At 36.8% G+C, this 20,930-nt stretch overlaps 1 protein-coding gene across 1 annotated transcript; it reads left to right on the top strand.

Annotated features, from left to right (window-relative positions):
* Positions 1–19,406: 19,406 nt before the first annotated feature.
* On the top strand, positions 19,407–20,210 carry LOC133042214 (equilibrative nucleoside transporter 4-like). Its single transcript, XM_061122759.1, has 2 exons — positions 19,407–19,518; positions 19,639–20,210. Exons 1-2 carry the CDS (start codon positions 19,407–19,409, stop codon positions 20,208–20,210), a joined length of 684 nt encoding a protein of 227 aa, XP_060978742.1.
* Positions 20,211–20,930: the final 720 nt, after the last annotated feature.

The raw sequence follows: 20,930 nt of genomic DNA, 5'->3' as shown, positions 1-20,930 counted from the left end.
GTTAAAGATGGTCTGGCTTCTGAGTTCTAGTAATACTGTTTCATTTCTCTGTCTTTCCTATCCTGGATGTTAACTATCCTCCCAGTTGCTGTTCTTTATGGCTCTTCACCATCTCCTCTTTATATTTTCAGCTCCTGTATTATCTAAACAGTTACCTCTGTAAAACTGTGACTGAACAAAATACCTAGAATGTTTATTTCCTTGCAAGACACTTATTGATACATTGTTCAGGAAATAAATGATGCCCAAATGAGTTAATAAAGCAGCAGTTACAGTGATACACTATACATTCTGATTACTGAGGTTGTGACATGTTCACTCAGTGAGGAGAAAATTGTAGTTCAATGTGGGAGTCTTTAAATTAAAGGTGTCTTAGAAATTAGACATTCTTCCTAATATTACAATTTAGAGAGTGATAAAGGAGAGAGCAGTCAGACTCTATTTCTACAGACTGAAATTTAAAAAAAAATAAGGATGAGAAGATTTCAGACTGGAACAGTTATAGACATTTACATGTGTGTATGATACTCTGAGACTGGTCCAGGTTCATTATCTTACCCAAATAAATAGAAGAAAGAGAAGGAGGTCCTCCTTGGCTGTGCAGTAGTTAAGACTCTATGCTCCCAATGCATGGGGAATGGGTTCAGTCCCTGGCTGGGGAACTAAGATCCCACATGCCACAGGCCCCAGCCAAAACAAACAAACAACAACGGAAAAAAGAAAGAAAGAAAGAAAAGAGAGGAGGGGAAGGAGAAAGGAGGAGAACAATGAGCTTTATAGAAGTAAAGCCATATGTCAAGAAGTATAGCCACTATAATACATATCACTAGTGCATCAATTCAAGTGGAGGATGAATAGAGTGTGAGGCTAATGCAAGACATTAGGGATGTAGTGAAATTTCTTTCTCCTTTATTTCTTTCCAGTGCCCTAATAGAGTAGATTCCCTACTTCCTAGAATGTGCCTTTTCTTTGAATGAGCACCTTTGTGTGAATTAGAGCTTAAGGTTTGGTTTTCTTTTGTTTCTCTTCTGTATTATTCAGGTACCATCTTATAAAGAAACAATCCCATTTTAATAGATAATAGTAAGTTAAATCAATAATTTTTAGCAGTGAAATTTCACATACAGGAAAATTCTCATAAGAAAAATAGTTTGGGGACCAGAAGCTTTCCCATCACTCCTAAAGTCATATAAAGTAAGAAACTTTCTACACATTTTTCATAGAAGCTATATTTTATTGCTAAATTAACTTTCAGCATATCTAATATCTTTGTAGTAAACTTTGCATTTACTGCATAAACATTCTTACTATCCTCGTAGCATCTTCATAAAATTATCCTTTTATGCCAACAGAATTGAAATAATTGAGATAAGCATTTTCCTTTCTCTAAATACAGCATTAACTACCCATGTCCTGAAACTAGTATTATGTTAATGTTCAATCTTTGATTGACTTAGGCTATCACTATTTCATGAGCTGCATGTCTTACAAATAACAAGCTTCAGTGCACCTCCTGTAACTGAAAAATAGGACAGGGTTTGCTGTCAGCCAAACTCCTAATACTCCTAAGGACTCAAGGATTGTCCCTCAGATGACTGTATTTCAGGGCATCTGTATGCACAAGTGAATCAATTAATGTGATGTTTCTGAGAGCTCATTGATATTATTTTGAATGTGGCAGCAGTAGTACCAAAAAATAAAAAAAAGAGAGAGAGAGAATTTACTACAACTCTCACATCCATACATGACCACTGGAAAAACCACAGCCTTGACTAGATGGACCTTTGTTGACAAAGTGATGTCTCTGCTTTTTAATATGCTGTCTAGGTTGGTCATAACTTTCCTTCCAAGGAGTAAGCATCTTTTAATTTCATGGCTGCATCACCATCTACAGTGATTTTGGAGCCCAGAAAAATAAAGTCAGCCACTGTTTCCCCGTCTACTTGCCATGAAGTGATGGGACCGGATGCCATGGTCTTCGTTTTCTGAATGTTGAGCTTTAAGCCAACTTTTTCACTCTCCTCTTTCACCTTCATCAAGAAGCTCTTTAGTTCTTCTTCACTTTCTGCCATAAGGGTGATGTCATCTGCATATCTGAGGTTATTGATATTTCTCCTGGCAGTCTTGATTCCAGCTTGTACTTCTTCCAGCCCAGCGTTTCTCATGATGTGCTCTGCATATAATTTAAATAAGCATGGTGACAGTATACAGCCTTGACATACTCCTTTCCCAATTTGGAACCAGTCTGTTGTTCCATGTCCAGTTCTAACTGTTGCTTCCTGACCTGCATATAGATTTCTCAAGAGTTGGGTCAGGTGGTCTGGTGTTCCCTTCTTTTTCAGAATTTTCCACAGTTTATTGTGACCCACACAGTCAAAGGCTTTGGCATAGTCAATAAAGCAAAAATAGATGTTTTTCTGGAACTCTCTTGCTTTTTCAATGATCCAGCGGATGTTGGCAATTTGATCTCTGGTTCCTCTGCCTTTTCTAAAACCAGCCTGAACATCTGGAAGTTCATGGTTTGCGTATTCCTGAAGCCTGGCTTGGAGAATTTTGAACTTTAATAAATATCAATAGATAAACTTTTAGGTTTTGTAAGACTGATAAGTAACTAACCATTTCTTCCCAAATGGAATTAACCATTCATCATAAAAGTATGCTTATTTATGGATACAGTCACTATTTCTCAAAAAAGATCCTCCCTGCATCTCCTGTAAGGTAAACCAATCAGTATGAGTAATTTAGGATCCACATGTAGATGTATATTATAAGTTTGAATTTTATCGAATACTTGCTTTGACTTACAGGTATAATTGATGCAAATAAATTAGCCCATAACTTGTTTACATCAATTTTCTTTAAAAAGATGGTTCATAGTTTTAGTGATTACTAGTGATTGTTATATATTTAGCAATTTGGTATATTAGTAAATATTTAGTCTTTTTTTTGCATTAAATGATATCTAAAACTTGAAGATACTATATGTTGTACATGTACCAGTTTGTGAGCTTTTAAGTGATGCTGTTCATCATTCTCCTCAAATATATGTAACAAAATAGTCCCACACAGCTGCTTCCCTTTCACTTTCCACCTTATTTTACTCATTTTACTCAAGAAATGGTAGGTTCATTTGCCTTTTGTAAAAAGTCAGCTGGACATCTTCAGTTCTGGACATCCTCAGTTCAGCTATACCTTTGTCTCTACTGGATAGTTTCCTCTTGTCCTCCAGAGGACTGCCTCTCCTCTACTATGTGGGTATCCCTTCCTGCCAACATAGCATTGCCTCTGTGTGTCTGGGTAGACTAACTCTTCCCAATCTGGGGTTCAGTTTGAAGACCCATTTTGACCTACAAAGCAACACTGCCAATTAAACTATTAGCAACAAGAGTAACGTTTGAATCACCATCTTTTATTCCTTTATTTCTCAACTCTGTCAGAGAATAGAGGGACTATTTTGGGTGTCACCACAAAGTTCTCAACATTTGGATGTTTGTCAAAAATGGCGAGAAAAAAATAGGGAATAGACTTTCAGATCAAAATAGCATGTCAGTACCCTGTGATGAGGCAGAGTATATAAACATTGGTTAATATGTGGAAAGGGCATTTTTAACGTAGTTTATAGAGGCTTCTGCATGGCTAAGCAGGTTGTTGCAGTGATTAGATGAGTTTAAACTGTTCTGATCTAAAGAAAGAGCCACTCGGTATTTTGACTCCTACTTTTAGTAAGGTTATCCACTGAGTCACCTTGAATACAGGTAGTAAATTTTAGGCCTTACCAAAAGTTAGGGTTGTGTTGCCAGTCTTGGCAAATTTCTGGATAATTTCAGTAGACCGCTGCAGTGTCCAAGTAGCATATACTACCAACAGAAACTCCAGCAAAGAACCAGTCTGGAGGGCCTGTTTCAGAGGCACTCAACTTCAGAATGCAAGGCTGCTATTTGTCTCTATGCAGATATGTTTTTCTGGTAGGCATGGATTTATTTTTGAAATATTGCAGTCTTTCTAGACCTACTGAGCTAATGAGTTTTGCTTGTGTTCGAGAGCACTACTGAGAAATTATCAGCATGAGATTTAGGTAGATAACTTTAGGTCCATTCCTTTAAATTTGAATAGGCATAAAAAGAGAAGGAAATCTTTAGAAAGACTAACCTTAAATGCATGTAGCTTGATCATTGCATCAAGAGTAGGGGTAATGATTATTTAATTTCAAGCTGGTAACATTTATGCACGTGGATGTGCCAGTTTGCCTACAAAAATATAAAAATCTAAAGAAAAGAAGTTCCTGAAGGAGAACAAGACAGAAATACTGGTTCTAAACAAGTTGAATGGACCTAAGATTCCGATTTTAAATATTAGCTTTAGTTATGTTCTCCTAAATGCTGTCATTACTTTGCCAACAATGGTCCTCTAGTCAAAGCTATGGTTTTTCCAGTAGTCGTGTATGGATGTGAGAGTTGGACCATAAAGAAAGCTGAGCGCTGAAGAATTGATGCTTTCAAAAGAACAGCATGTATACTATCTATGGTGAAACAGATCACCAGCCTAGGTGGGATGCACGAGACAAGTGCTCCGGCCTGGTGCACTGGGAAGACCCAGAGGAATCGGGTGGAGAGGGAGGTGGGAGGGGGGATCGGGATTGGGAGTACATGTAAATCCATGGCTGATTCATATCAATGTATGACAAAACCCACTGGGAAAAAAATAATAATAATAATAAAAATTAAAAAAAAAAAAAGAATTGATGCTTTTGAACTGTGTTGGAGAAGGCTCTTGAGAGTCCCTTGGATTATAAGGAGATCAATACTAAAGTCAATCCTAAAGGAAATTGCCGGGAGCCGGCACACGAGATCCCACCCATGACAAGGTCATGAGTTAGAAAACCTGATAGGCAAGGCGGATCAGGTTTTCAGGGGTTTCAAAAAGGCCAGCTCACGAGATCCCACCCATGAAAAGATCACAAGGAGAAAACCTGACAGGCAAAGCAGATCAGGTTTTCAGGGATTCCGAAAAGCTGCCCCCTGTGCTCACCTTAAAGATGATGTCTGTCTTTCTGATGCTTGCTTCAATAGACTACTCCCTAATTTCTGTGACACAGGCAGAAGGCCTTCCCCGATCTCTTTCCAAATAAGAATCAATTTAGAACTTTAATCAATAAGTTTCCCGGATGGTGGTATTTTATGAGATTATCCAGGGTGAAAGGAGTGTTTTAATTTAAACTCCTTTGATGGTATTTTAGTTTGACAAATGCATTTATGCCCTTGGTACTAATATGCATGACTGCTCATAATACCCTAATCATAAAACAGCATAAAGAACCTGATCATATAAAGGCCCTAAGAGACATAGAGCCTTTTTGGGGGGGTGAAGGAGTCCTACTAGAAAACATAAGAAAAATTATTCTAAAGGTGGTTATTGGGTTAATATTTGCTTGCTGTGTTTTTGCTCTTAATGTGCTAAGGTTGTGTTATAGAAACCATTGTTAATATAGTTATAGATCTAGAAAAATAAGAGCTTAGCCCTAGTGTGGTAACTTTGAAATGGTTGTTAATTGTCACCCAGGAGTGCTAGGTAGAGGCTCCCTCACCAAAGTCGCAGAGTCAGTGTGGGGTAAACTTCTTAGATTAACTCAACTGACAACTTCTGCAGAAGGATTAATTTTTATGTTAACAAGGTTATACTTCTACTCTGTACTGTTGCCCTATGAGACTACTACCTTTCAGTTAAGGTCACCACAGAAACGGAAAATAGGTTTACATTCACCCGACTTGCATAAAATGTTAATAGGCCCCAAGGCCAGAAGATAATGGACAAGACCCTCATAAACAAAGAAGTATGCAGAAAACACCCTGGTTTCATGAAGAACAAGCTGATGTAATGCTAAACTATCTTCCCCTTAGAAATGTACTAACAGGGTATAAAAGGTAAAAAATAAAGCATTGCCAGACTCTGCCAGACTCTGCTGCACCCCCCATCTGGTCACTCTCTTTCTCTCTCTCTCTCTCTCTCTCTCTTTCTCTCTCTCCCTCGCAGACTTGGCCCTATCAAGGCTGGTCTCACGTGTCTTCTCTTGCCGAGGCCGTTCATCCCAAGGGTACCCCCTGGATCCTGCCAAGGCTGGACCCCGGCAGGAAATCAGTCATGAATATTCATTAGAAGGACTGATGCTGAAGCTGAAGTTCCAATACTTTGGCCACCTCATCTGAAGGACTGACTCATTGGAAAAGACCCTGATGCTAGGATAGATTGAAGGCAGGAAGAGAAGGGGATGACCGAGGATGAGATGGTTGGATGGCATCACTGACTTGATGAACATGAGTTTGAGAAAGCTCCAGGAGTTGGTGATGGACAGGGAGGCCTGGCGTACTGCAGTCCATGGGGTCGCAAAGAGTCAGATACGACTCAGTGACTGAACTGAATTGAAATGCTGTTTACTAGCTGTTTACTGTTTACTAGCTGTTTACTTCATTACATGATACATTAATCCTGAAAGTCTTCTCTAGGAGGCAGGGTTCTTGGAACTAAGAGATTTAAGTATATTCTTAGCCCAGATATAGAAACACATAAAGCTAAACAAAAGTCTGTGTATAGTTGAATAACGCTTGTTGCTCAGTGAGTTCAACTCAAATTAATTTTTAATTCTGAACATATCATTAATTCTGAAGAAAAGTCATTAGCCAATTTAATATACAGATGCACTTGAAAACAAAAATCTTCATAGACACTTGCTCCCTTAGATACCTCTGAATCTTTGATACATTGATGGGCATCACTGATTCTGAAAACATAATTTTGCCCAAACTTAATTCCTCTCAGTGCAATAAGCTTGCTTTTAAATTTGATTGTCATGACCTCTCTAATATTTCTGCCCTATTAAATAACAATATGAGGTACCTCAAGACTTGGCCTTAACCTCATTCAACTTTTGGGTCTCTAAAAGAACTGTGATAGTTCCAACAAAAGATACCTCATATCCAAGCAGCTGACAGAACTCAGACACCACCTGAGGTTGAAGAACCACTTTGTCTAAGACAAAGTACTATAACACATTGGAACATTTTAATTCCTTTCGATTTTTAACATACTAAGGCAGAATATTTTTATTTCAGACTTGACTTCCTTTGAAATTTAACCAGTGAGAGGATTTAATCTTTGAACTTTAATGCCCCCATGTAAAGTTCATATTGCTAAGGGGCTTATATTCAAGTTTATGGCATGTCTATGATGTTGACATTTTATTATTGAATGGCCTTATGTATCTTATTATTAAATTTCTTAATGGAGTCATTTAAACTCATTGTATAATTCCTAATAGGCTGTGTTGTAATCTGAATAAGCCTAATTTGAGATGAGAAATGAAATAGAGAATACATTTTCAGGGTTAGAGCAGAGTAGATTTGACATGAAATTTAATTAGTGCATTATTCATATCTATTTCAGAGTCCCAGACAGCAAAATGCTAACCATTCTTAAAGGAGAGGTTGTTTTGGGAGAGGCAGTATCAGGAAGTTGGGAGCAGGGTCATACTGTTAGACAAGACAAATAACCTCATCTTGGTGTGGTCATGGTCTTAATGATCAGGTCAAATAGGTTAAGGAAAAGCAGCTGAGGAATGATTGTGGAAGTATTATTTAGTCTCTCTTCATGATGGTTCTTCCCAGGTAGTAAGAATTCTCCTATAACTCTTCTCACTTTAACCTCATTTAACTAATTTCACCAAGGGAAACTTGGAAATGATTTTAAACTAGTCCTTAATCAACACTGTTATGTCCATCTTTCCCTTGAGCATGAGTTTCTCACAGGACAGGGCTCTAAGACAGGGCTCTTCCCTGAAGAGTGGGAAAGCTACATTCATTTAGTTATACAATGACGCAATGTATTTGATTCAGAAATTTATCTAGAAGGTCAGTTTGACTGACAAGTATAATTGTAACCTCCACATGAGGCTGAATCATGAATAAAATTGTACCTTTCTTTTTGCTTTCTTATATTTTTTCCTGGTATGAAGGTGAGGATGTTTATTGGGTGTCACTTTGGGATATGTAATACATATTTTTAAAATTTACTAATCATGACCACAATAAGAAATGTTACAATATTTTTCATCCTGTAACAATATAAGTTTAATCTTCCGAAGCTTTGTTATTTTGGGCCAAATATACACAAACGTCAAATATACACACATAACATATATATGGAAGCTCTTGAAAATAGAAGATACTGAAAAAGGACAATCTGCTTTTTATAGAGTCACTAGGTGTGTTTCAAATAAATTAGCCCTGTGGTGGTGCTCAGTTTTGTGTCCAACTCTTTGAGACCCCATGGACTATAGCCTGCCAAGCTCTTATGTCCATGGAATTTTCCAGGCAAGAATACTGGAGGGGGTACCATTTCCTACTTCGGGGGATCTTCCGACCCAGGCATCACACCCACATCTCCTGAGTCTTCTGCATTGGCAGGCAGATTCTTTACCACTGAGCTACATGGGAAGCCCCTTGTTGATCATTTCCTAGTTCAATTGTTGTATCAGCTGAGTAAAGAAAATATGCAAGAATAGGTACCATAAAAAATCCAGATTACTATTATAAAGTGAGATAATTTATAATAGTAACTAAGAAATTACTTTGTAATAGCATATAAGAAATTGACTAACCAATTTAATTAACAAAAGCAATGCTGTTAGTAGGTATTAATTCTGTATTTTAGCAAGGAATAAACAGAGGCTCTTATAAGTTAAACTCATGTAACTAGATTTTAATCTAATGGTAGATTAAAATTTTGATTCCATGTTCTGTGATTCCACACAATACGCTTAATTAAAGCTATGATGTTTTAATAAAAACCAAGCTGGGTAATGATGAAAGGATAAAGACAAAGCCTAGCTTATTTTTTTTTTTTTGGCTCTGATTGTTTTCCTTTTTCACTTGGGAATAATGCTTCCCCCATAGAATGGCATTTAATTCTTATTTCCAATACTATGCCTACCAGTGGATGATTGAGTAGTTGTATGAGAATGGCTCATTATATTAAACAAACTTAGAATTAACAATACATAACAAGTGGTTACTATACATTTTTATGTAGCAGCTATTGATACAAATTCATCTGAGATAATTCATATTCCAAGAAGCAAACAGCCTTGATGAAATAAACATGAAAATAATTTTTAAACCAACTTATTAAGGTATGATTGGCATACAAAATCTCTCCATATATAATGTGTACAATTTGATGAGTTTGGAGATAAATATACAGTCTTGAAACTGTCATTGTAATCCATGCTATAAACATATCCATAACCTCCAAAAGTTTCCTTCTGCTCTATTTTTGTTTAAAAAGAAAAATATTTACTTAAATGGAAGAATATTGAAATGCAGAATAATGAGGTGATTTTTTTTGTTAATTTAGCAAGAGTTTATCATATCCCCTGTGTATTCAGTTTAACTTTAAATAATTTGTATCCAGGGTGTCACTACTGAACTGGTTGGTTCGTAATCCTTCTGAATTATTTTTATTGATTTTTCGCAATTGATCTTATTCTATATTTTAAAGGATTATATTTATATATTGTGACATATTAAAATCACAAAGTGAAGCTTTACTATGGTCTTGACCTTTATATATTTCCTGTTCTATCTTATTTCCTAGCCATTTCTTATTCTTCATTCTACAGTATTTTGTTTCTTACATTTATATTCAGAAACTTTTTCAACCTCCATTTTATGGCTTTCAAATTGATTTATGGTATTTTTTAATAATTAACTAGTTAAACCATTTCTGATAAGTAATCATAAGGAGAATAATATCAAATGTTTTCATTAAAATTTCCATCATATAAATGTAAAATTCCATTAATATCAAATGAACATTTGCACAACACAATAGTTTTCCCTTTGGATGTATAGGTCAGTAGTCATTTGCTATTTGGAAAATTTTATATAGCTTCAATTTAAAATATCATATTTGACTATGATGGTTTAAAACACAGTGGTGAAGATCCACTTCTAGAATGAAGAAGTGAAGAACTCCACTTACCTGCTCTCCAAAAAAACAACCATAACTGGTAAAATATATTTTTGAAAACCCTCACACACAGATTTAAGGTGTCTGGAATTTGTGCTAAATGTATACACAAAAGTAAACACCTAAGAAAATCTACTAAGTCTACATAAAGCAGCAAGTCTGTAGGGCTTGAGTCACAACGTGCTGCCTCCCGCCTTTTGATCTCTCAGCACAGCATGATGAAAGATCTACTCCAGGTGGGTATAGCCAAGAAGTGGGGGCTTCCCCTTGCCCAACTGCAATTCTCCCAGATCTGTGTTACAGGGACTATTTGTCAGGTGAGAGTTTGTAGGCTTTATTCTTCCATCTGCCTTCCTTGCTCCACCCAGCCCTGTTTTTAGGGTAGAGGCTATATCCCAGGCACAGCAGGCCATGCCATCAAAATCCCAGCTAGTCTTTGCTGGCAAACTGATCATAAAATTTATACAAAAATTCAAGGGACCCAGAATAAACAAAACAATCTTTAATAATTTTGAAAATAATGAAGCTGAAGGACTCACACTTCCTGATACCTGAATTTACTACAAAACAATAGTAATCAGTGACAGGCTTTATTTTCTTGGGCTCCAAAATCACTACAGATGGTGACTGCAGTCATGAAATTAAAAGACACTTGTTCCTTCGAAGAAAAGCTATGACCAACTTAGACACTATATTAAAAAGCGGAGACATTACTTTGCCAACAAAGGTCTCTCTATCAAAGCTATGGTTTCTCCAGTCATTAAGTACGGATGTGAGAGTTGGACCATAAAGAAAGCTGAGCAGCGAAGAATGATGCTTTTGTACTGTGGTGTAGGAGAAGGGGATCAAACCAGTCAATCCTAAAGGAAATCAGTCATGAATATTCATTGGAAGGACCGATGTTGAAGTTGAAGCTCCAATATTTTGGCCACCTGATGTAAAGGACTGACTGATTGGAAAAGACCCTGATGCTGGGAAAGATTGAAGGCAGGAGGAGAAGGGGATGAACGAGGATGAGATGGTTGGATGGCATCACTGACTCAATGGCCGTGAATTTGAGCAAGCTCCGGGAGTTGGTGATAGACAGGGAAGCCTGGCATGCTGCAATCCATGAGGTCTGCAGTCATGGGGTCCAGGCCTCCCTGTCCATCACCAAATCCCGGAGTTTACTCAGACTCATCTCCATTGAGTCAGTGATGCCATCCAGCCATCTCATCCTGTCATCCCCTTCTCCTCTCGCCTTCAGTCTTTTACAGCATCAGTGTCTTTTCCAACAGATCAGTTCTCCGCATCAGGTGGCCATAGTATTGGAGTTTCAGCTTCAACATCAGTCCTTCCAATGAACACCCAGGACTGATCTCCTTTAGGATGGACTGGTTGGATCTCCTTGCAGTCCAAGGGACTCTCAAGAGTCTTCTCCAACAGCACAGTTCAAAAGCATCAATTCTTCGGCACTCAGCCTTGTTCACAGTCCAGCTCTCTCATCCATGCATTGCCACTGGAAAAACCATAGCCTTGACTAAATGGACCTTTGTTGGTAAAGTCATGTCTCTGCTTTTTAATATGCTGTCTAGGTTGGTCATAACTTTTCTCCCAAGGAGTAAGTGTCTTTTCAATTAATAGATACATAAAAAATTTTGTATTAACAATGTTAATGAGATTATACATAGATAAAATCTTGTACACTTCAATATATTAACTTTCTTTGATGTCAGTTATATGTCAATCAGTAAACTCTTAAACAAAATAATGTACATGTGTTCATTTATAGGACATTTTCCAAACCTGATCCTATATGAGGCACAAAGATTATTTCAAGGCATATTAAACTGCAGAGTTAAATAGGTAATATCTATTAATAATTATATCTTAAATTTAAAGTGTTAATTATGACAAAATCAAAAACAAGGATAGCTATTTGTAACACAAAAATTAGATTAAAATGATGAGATATAAGAAATGGGGCTAAATTCAGTGTATCTAAGATAACTTTTGTGGGGCTTTTTTGTTTCTTTATATATGTGGTTTCCCTGGAGTTAAATGGAAGCCTGTCTTTGTTAGGCTTACTTTTATATGTACCTTTTACTGACTATTCCTAGTCACCTACTGCAGCTCAGAAACTTTATTCAATATAGATTGAGAACATCATGTCACTATTATCCATCAGTGTTCTCCCTACCTTTCTTACCTCTGCCATCCATTGTGTAACCCTCTGTCCTTCCCAGTTTAGAATGTTTGCTCACTGTGTCTTCTCTACATTAGGCCTCCTAGCTCATTCCTTAATCATCCTTCTTAGAATTCTCTAAATATCCTTCTTAAAGTATTTCCTTGCTCTCACATATTTCTATTGTTTCTTGAGATTTGTGTGTGTGTTCCCCCCCCCCACCCCCGCCGATTTACTACAGATTTCTTTCACTATATCTTTTGTGCATTTTTTTTTCTCTCCTATTTAGCTGTAAGTATAATTTAAATGATTCCTAGGACACAGAGCTAGAATTGGAAAAGATCCTATATCATGAAAATCCCAAAGCCCACACTAAGTAATCCATAGGTTCAACATCAAAAGCAATGTAACTTGTTTTTGTTTTCTTTTTAGCTTTTGATTCCCATCACTCATTTCTCCCACTCCACATCCCCACATCTGGCAATCCCCAATCTGTCCTCTGTATCTATGAGCTCATTATTGTTGTGTTGTGTGTTTTCTTTTTTTCCAATTGCACGTATAAGGTAGGTCATATGACATTTGTCTTTTTTTGTCTGATTCATCTCACTTAGCATAATGTCTCAGGGTCTATTCATTCGTTCCAAATGGCAAGATTGCATTCGTTTATTCATGGCTTAGTAATCTCTTATTTATATACAAATATATCATATTTTCTTCATTCATCCATCAATGGACACTTAGCTTGTTCCATGTCTTGGCTGTTATAAATAATGCTGCAGTGAACATGAGAGTGCATGTGTCTTTTTGATTTAGTGTTTTAAATTTCCTTGGATAAATATCCAGAAGTGGAATCGTTTATCATACTTTTAATTTTTTGAGGAACTTTATATGATTTTCCAAAGTGACTGCACCAATTTACATTCCCATCAACAGTGCACAAGGGTTCCCTTTTCTTTCTCCACATCCTTACCTACACTTGATTATTTCTTGTCTTTTTGATAATAGTCATTCTAACATGTGTGAGATGGTATGTTACTATGGTTTTGATTTGCATTTCCCTGATGACTAATTATATTGACCATCTTTTAATGTACTGTTGGCTATCTGTATGTCTTCTTTGGAAAATTGTCTGTTCAGGTCTTCTGCCTATATTTTAATCAGAATTTATTTTGGTATTGAGTTTTATATGTATTTATGTATTTTTGATATTAACCCCTATTCAGGTATATGATTTTCAAGTATTCTGTCCCATTCAATAGGTTGCCTTTCTTTCTTTCTTTCTTTTTTTTTTTTTTTTTTTTGATGATTTCCTTTGCTGTGTACAAACTTTTTACTGTGATGTAGTACTAATTATTTATTTTCGCTTTTGGTGTCAGATTTAAGAAATCATCTCCAACACCAATGTTAAGGACCTTACTGCCTGTGTTTTCTTATAAGGGTTTTATGGTCTAAAGTCTTAGGTCAAGGCTTTGGTCCACTTGGAATTACTTTTCCTGTATAGTATAAAATAGTGGTCAGGTTTCATTCTTTTGTGTGTGGCTATTCAGTTTTCCCAACACTATTGAAGAGATTGTATTATATGTTATTGGCTCCTTGGTATAAGCTAATTGATCATATATGCATGGGTTTATTTCTACTTTATTTTTTTCCATTGATCTATGTGTCCATTTTTATGCCAGTACCAACTATTTTAATTATTGTGCTGTGCTTAGTCACTCAGTCCTGTCTGACTCTTTGTGACCCCATGAACTGTAGCCTGCCAGGCTCTCTGTCCATGGGGATTCTTCAGGCAAGAATACTGGAGTGGGTTGCCATTCTTTTCTCCAGGGATCAAACCCAGGTCTCCCTCATTGCAGGTGGATTTACCATCTGAGCCACCAAGGAAGCATATTATAGCTTTGTAATTTGTAGTTTGAAATCAGGTCCTATGATGCATCCAACTTTGATCCCTCAAAAGGGAGATTTTGTTTGTTTGTTTCTGGACTCTTCATGTACTTCTTATTATCTTTGGTTCTCTGATAATTCATTATTATACACACTGGTGTGAATCTTTATTCATCTTATTGGATGAACCACTCACTATGATAACTTTTATTTTTTGATCTTGGGCATTTTTTAAAACCATTTATTTGAGCATTCTTTTTTATTTCCTTGCTGTTTTTCTGTGTTGTCTGTCCTACAGATTAATTCTCTAACTTTGTTAATCTTTTTTCCTCGTATATGTATTTGGGGTTTTTTTACACTTACTTGTGAGAGAGTTAATTCCTAGGCAGGTTGATAAGATTTCCAGGGTCCCTGAGGAGGAGGAAGAAGGGATCTGAGGCTCTCAAGGGGAAGATAGGGATCTGGAATTCTCAAGGAGAAGGAAAGGACAGACTCTTTTTCTACATTCCTTAGTAAGGATTATATAACAATAATGTGTCCTGCTTGAGAACATGTTTCTCTTTCCTGAAAACCTTCTGGCTAATCCTATTATCGTAAAATGTATATTATGGGAGCAGGTCTAGTAAAATCTTTACAACTTTGAGACATTCTTTTGATTTATTGTAATAACCAATTACGAAGTATAGAACTCCCTTGCTTCGACAAGCAAGAGGGGCACTCTCCATCCCCCTTCTGATGTCTATGTCAGAAGCTTTCTCTGTCCCTTTTCATACTTTAATAAAACTCTGCTACACAAAAGTTCTTGAGTGATCAAACCTGGTCCCTGGTCCTGAAGCAAAATCTTTTTCTTCGGAGATAACAAATCTGACTTCGTTCACCATAAGCTATCACTTGGAAGTTTTCTCACTTTATCTTCCACTCTTCATAATCACTTTCTATTGTTATTATATATATTTGATATATATAAGAATATAAATATTATTGTATTAATGTAGATTAAATATGTATTCATATTTATAAGTATGCTTATTGGTATTTTTATGAAGTAATTGTAGTTTTTTTACAATTTTTTTTTGGTTACTGTATAACTCTCCTTTTTCTTTTGCTTTTTCTCTTTCATTCAGAAGCTTTGTTTCTACTGAATTCCTGACTGTACAGTTCCCTTTGTAATTTAAAACAATATTAAAATATGTATTGACTTATGATCTTTACAACTTTGGTGTGAAATAGCAAGAGACTTTTCATTATGCATTCCTTAACTCATTTTATTGATAGGTTTGTTTTCTTGTTTTGGTTAATTGCTCAGAGATATATATCAGACTTTTACTTAGAGGATTTGAGAGTGGTTGTCAGAATTCTGGGACCTGATAAATAAAAGATGGACTGGAGTTATCAGAATGCAACATTTCTTTTAATTATCTTATTTTTATATGCTAGTTTCTACTTTCCTTGGGTTTGCAAAAATTTCCAGAGACCAAAAAGTGATTCCCCTCTACCCTACCACTCAGATTCTTATCTGGTACAGTTGTTCATTCATATGCTATGTAATGTACAAAGAAGAATTTAAACATTTAACTTCTCCTCATAAATCTTTCCACCAGTCTTGTTTTTGGCCCCACTCTGCATCCCTGACTTCTGAGGTATATGATGTCTCCGTGTCCAAGAAGTTTTTGAATTCCTAACAAAGATATTTTGTTTATTGGCTTTTTCTTACTTTTCCTCAACTCTTCAAAAGATTATAATACATTTCACATTGTTTAATTTTTCAGAATTTTTTAATGTTTTTTTTTGTTTGTTTTTAATTTGGTTTCCAAGATATTGGTTCATCAATTTTTTCATTGATTTAACAATATTTTATATGTTGTTCAATGTGCCATTACTTACAAGTTTAAAAAAAAGGTAAGATATAAGATTATATATATATAATCATATCATTTACTGCTTTGAACAATTCACCTTCTAACTCCTAAAAATTAACATAATATCACCCACTTTTTTAGGGAATATTTGTTTTTTGGCTTGTTCAGTTTTCCAAAGCATTAGTCATGATATGCTTCTCATGTACTTCTTACTGCTTTGACTGGAACTGTGTGCAATACTTTGGCAAAAGAAATATTCTCGAATGATAAAATTCTGATTATTAAAAGGAAAAGCAACAATAATGATTCCCCCTACAATATTTTATGCTTTGTGAAACCTTTACCTTCTTTAGGGAAGGTTAACCACTACTTCTTTTATTATAATATAATTATTCTCTTTTATCTATCTTATCTTTTATAACAATATCTTTGTAGTTATTTGTAGAGAAGTCTGCTCACTTAATAGTTAACTACTGTAGATATAAATCTAGCAATAATTATGGTTTTTCTCTAGTGCTTAGCTGTTTCTCATGCACATAAATCTTCAACAAATTATTTTTGACTTTGTGTTATAATTTTAGGTTTAAAGTACTGGAGTATATATTTTTTTAATTTCATTAGTGAAATGAAATAACAGTGTAGCATATTTTTTTCAGATGTACATATGGTGGCTATGGATAAGAAAGCCTTGAATGTTATATATACAGAATTTATATATTATTATGTATTATATATATCAATTATATTAATTTTAAGTAATTATAATTTATAATTTAATAAGAATTATATTATATAAATTATTAATTTATATTAATATTTTCTAAATATATTTATAAATTTATATTAAAATATAAATATTATGTTTATACTAATAATATAGATTATTTATAATTATAATTTAATATGTAATTATATATTGTAAATATACTATATTATGTATTAATAAGTTATAAATAATTATAATTTATAGTTTAATATAATTGTTATAATAATATAAGGTATAATTATAATTTATAAGTTAAAGATAAGTTATGAATAATTAGTTTAATATAAATTATATTATGATATAAAGTATTTATTTGTATTAATATTTTATAAATATTATATTTATAAATGTATATGTATTTATACATGTATTTTATAATATATATTGCATATATATTTATATATGTAGTATATTTGTTATATTATATATCATTTATATATAAATGAATTATCAGAGCACCAAGCTAAACAGAAGTATATAAAGAGTCCAGAATGAAACTAACAAAAAATCTTCCTCTTGAGGAGTCAAAGGATGCCTTCCTTGGAGGCATTACATGCCCTGATTTCAAAATACAGTACAAATCTATAGTTATTAAACAAGTTGGTATTAGCATAAATTGGTGTCTGTGTGTGCCACACAATTAAACTACTTTTCTACACACAAAGAGACACATACATACACACACACACACACACACACATAATGAGTGAGTTTTTATTTTAAACAGTGGTAGAATTAAAACTATTAAAAAAAAAAAACTTCTAGTTAAGCAGCAAGAATATAGTCAGCAATTAGAATATACATTTAATAAAACATTAATGGTAAGGTTTCTGTAGGCTGGGGGAAATTATTTAATATGTATTTGCTTATTTTGTGCATACTGACCTCACTAAACATGACTTGCATTCTGAGATGGTGTATTTTATATTATGCCATATTATGTAAGAGATATATAAAATTTTACCCATTTTCTTTTTCATGTTGTCTTTATATACTAAAATAAAAAGGTAAATACCTTGTGTTTTAAGCATTTACTCTTAAAATCAGATGTAATAATTTTATAACATCTATTGAGACTATTAACTTTGAGTCACTTAAAATTCATGCTGAAGGCTGTGATTTTATGATCAGTAAAAATACATTTCCTCTTCTTTGTTATTATTTTTGAAATAGAATTTGCTATTACTTTCAAACAAGTCTAAGTCTGTAAGTCTGTTTTCAAGCTCTTTCTTCACAAACTGCAAATCCAGAGTAAAAATACCCTGGCTATTGTGGAATGCTTTACTAATGAAAAGCTGTCTTTGCAACCAGATTGCTTATTGCTGTGCTCCTGAGAGCAGGTGTGGCCTGAATACGGGAGTCAATACCACAGTCATTTATGAACATTTGGTTAAAAATTTAATAACAGGCACAATTATTCCTGACTCTCATATGCTACGCAAGGCATACACTACGCAAGGTCAGTTACTTTTCAGTTTGCCCTATTTCTCAACAGAATATTCTTACCTATGCATTTCTCTTGTCCTTTTTTCTTCTGTCATTCTTTTTTATTTTCATTTTTTTTTTTGAGTCATAAGTGTCATGGCATTATATCAATCAGAAAACAGGAAAGTACAATTAAACATACAAACTAAATTACCTGGGGTTTTAATTTGAATTTTTTTTAAAGAAAGGTCCTTTTCTTTTTCACTAAACAGGGTTAATAATATGGTTCTTAACTTTTTTCTCTCAAGAGTTTAACATGGCAATGCATAAGATAAAACACATTTTGGTTGAGGTTTTGTAAATGATTTTGACTTCTTTAGATATTTATAGTGATAATAAGATTTTGTAACATTTTTATTTTTGTAATATTTTTATTTTCTACCATGAGAAAGACAGATTTATTAATATACATGTTGCTAACTATCACCTTATATATTTTTGCAGCATATTCCTAAAAGTAATACTAGAAATCTCTTAACCCTATTTACAGAAATTTCACATCTGTTGATCCACAGTGCATTTAATATATCAAGACCCTAATATCTGTCAGTATATTTTAAAATTAAAACTGACAAAGTGATGAGAAATATCATAAACTCAAGATCGGAAAAGCTCTGTCAAGTAGAGGGCTATTGAAACTTTAATAGTAATTTCTTTAAATTTTTCTTCCCTTTGTTTTAGTTACATTTTTGGCTTAAAGTTATAGAACTTTAGATTCAGTGCTCCTGAAATTTTTTCATATTAGCATATTTTTTATTCTGATAATATGAAATAATGTGTAGACCTCAGTCACCAACTTGATTTGGCAAACAAATGCTTAAAAATACTTTTTCTTTTTTTTATGTGTATATACTTCATTGATGTATAGTTGACTTACAGTGTTTCAAGTGCACAGCAAGGTGATTCACTTATACACATGTATTATTTTAAAAATTATTTCCAATATAGATTATTACATATATTGTCTTTAGTTCCCTATGCTGTACAGTAAACCTTTATTGCTTGTTGCATATCTATTTTTTTTTTATATTAGAAATCTAGCATTCTATTCATACTGAGTCAAACAAGTGAAATCAAACTGTCATAAAATTTTTTAGGCAAAAATCTCATGTTTCCTAAGATACTATTTATAATAAAAATACTTTTTCTAAAGCCAACTTGGCCCTTGGAAATGTTACGAACTCAGAGAGTATGAATTTCTAACACACCCAGTATCCTTGTCTGGCTCATGAGTAACAGTCCCACCAATGATGGGATGCTGCTGAAGCATGCATGTTTGAATTTCTTAATGATGATAAAAGAGCAAATTTTCATCAGGCGCAGCTGGCCCTCCTTCCGAGGTGGGCGGGCCGGCCCGGGCGTCGGGTCTGCGCGCGGGGCGGGGCGGGGCCGGTGGTCCCGCGGGCTGTGGGCAGGGGCCCCTGGGCTCGCGGCCCTCTGACCCCGCCGGCCGCCCACAGCCCTGCACCTGCACCGCTACGTGGTGGCCCGCGTCATCTGGGCGGACATGCTCTCCATCGCCGTGACCTACTTCATCACGCTGTGCCTGTTCCCGGGTCTCGAGTTCGAGATCCGCCACTGCATCTTGGGCGAGTGGCTGCCCATCCTCCTAATGGCCGTGTTCAACCTCTCCGACTTCGTGGGCAAGATCCTGGCGGCGCTGCCCATGGACTGGCGGGGCACCCACCTGCTGGCCTGCTCCTGCCTCCGCGTGGTCTTCATCCCCCTCTTCATCCTGTGCGTCTACCCCAGCGGCACACCTGCCCTCCGCCACCCGGCCTGGCCCTGCGTCCTCTCCCTCCTCATGGGCATCAGCAATGGCTACTTCGGCAGCGTGGCCATGATCCTGGCGGCGGGCAAAGTGGGCCCCAAGCAGCGGGAGCTGGCGGGGAACACCATGACCGTGTCCTACATGACGGGGCTGACCCTGGGCTCGGCCGTGGCCTACTGCACCTACAGCCTCACGTGGGACGCCTACCGGAGCTGCCTGCGCCCCTCGGCCACCAACGCCTCTTTCCCCTCCGGCCTCTGAGCCCCGCCCAGGGAGGGCCGCCGGGCCTGCTCCCCACTCCTGCCTGCAGTGCCTGGGGGCGCACGGATGGTCCGCGCCGTTTCCCGCCTGCCCCCGCCCCCCACCCATGTCCAGCGGCCCACTCTGTGGGGTCACTCACAACCATCACCCCCCTGCCTCAGGAGAGGAGACCACCAGCCCGTGTCCCCTGCTGGGTCCGCTCTGAGGGCCCCACGGCCCTGGCCCCACCGTCGGCGGCACCTCCTCCACTGGGGACCCCGCTCCCACAGGCCTGCCCCCACACCCTGTCCTCAAACCCTGGGTCCCCAGCAAATGCCTTTGCTACGAGGGAGCTGCAACCTGGGTGCGCCCACGCCGCGCCAGCACCCCTACGCACCTTGGTACCCACCTGACGCCACAGGCCTGGGGGTCTGTCTGCCCAGGGAGCCTGGTCGACCTCCCCGTTTCCTCCAGCCGCCTGTGATACCGGAGGGCACAGTTTGAGGGCCACGAGCAGGGTCCACAGCCTGGCTGGAGTCACACCCCCGACCTAAGCCTTGAGCCCTGTCCAGGGAGGGACAGACGTGCCCAGGGGTCCCTGGCAAGTAGAAGAGGGTGGGGGGCGGTCCCTCCAGAGCTCCAGGCTGGCTCAGCACCCTGAGCTGGGGGGATTCCTGGAGCATCCTGCCAGCCGTGGGCTTCTCCAGGGGCAGGACAGGCGCCCTCCCACCCCCTCTGGTC

This window comes from Dama dama, chromosome 21 (genome assembly GCF_033118175.1).
Source record: "Dama dama isolate Ldn47 chromosome 21, ASM3311817v1, whole genome shotgun sequence".
Taxonomy (NCBI): Eukaryota; Metazoa; Chordata; class Mammalia; order Artiodactyla; family Cervidae; genus Dama; species Dama dama.
This window is presented reverse-complemented; position numbering and strand designations above follow the sequence as displayed.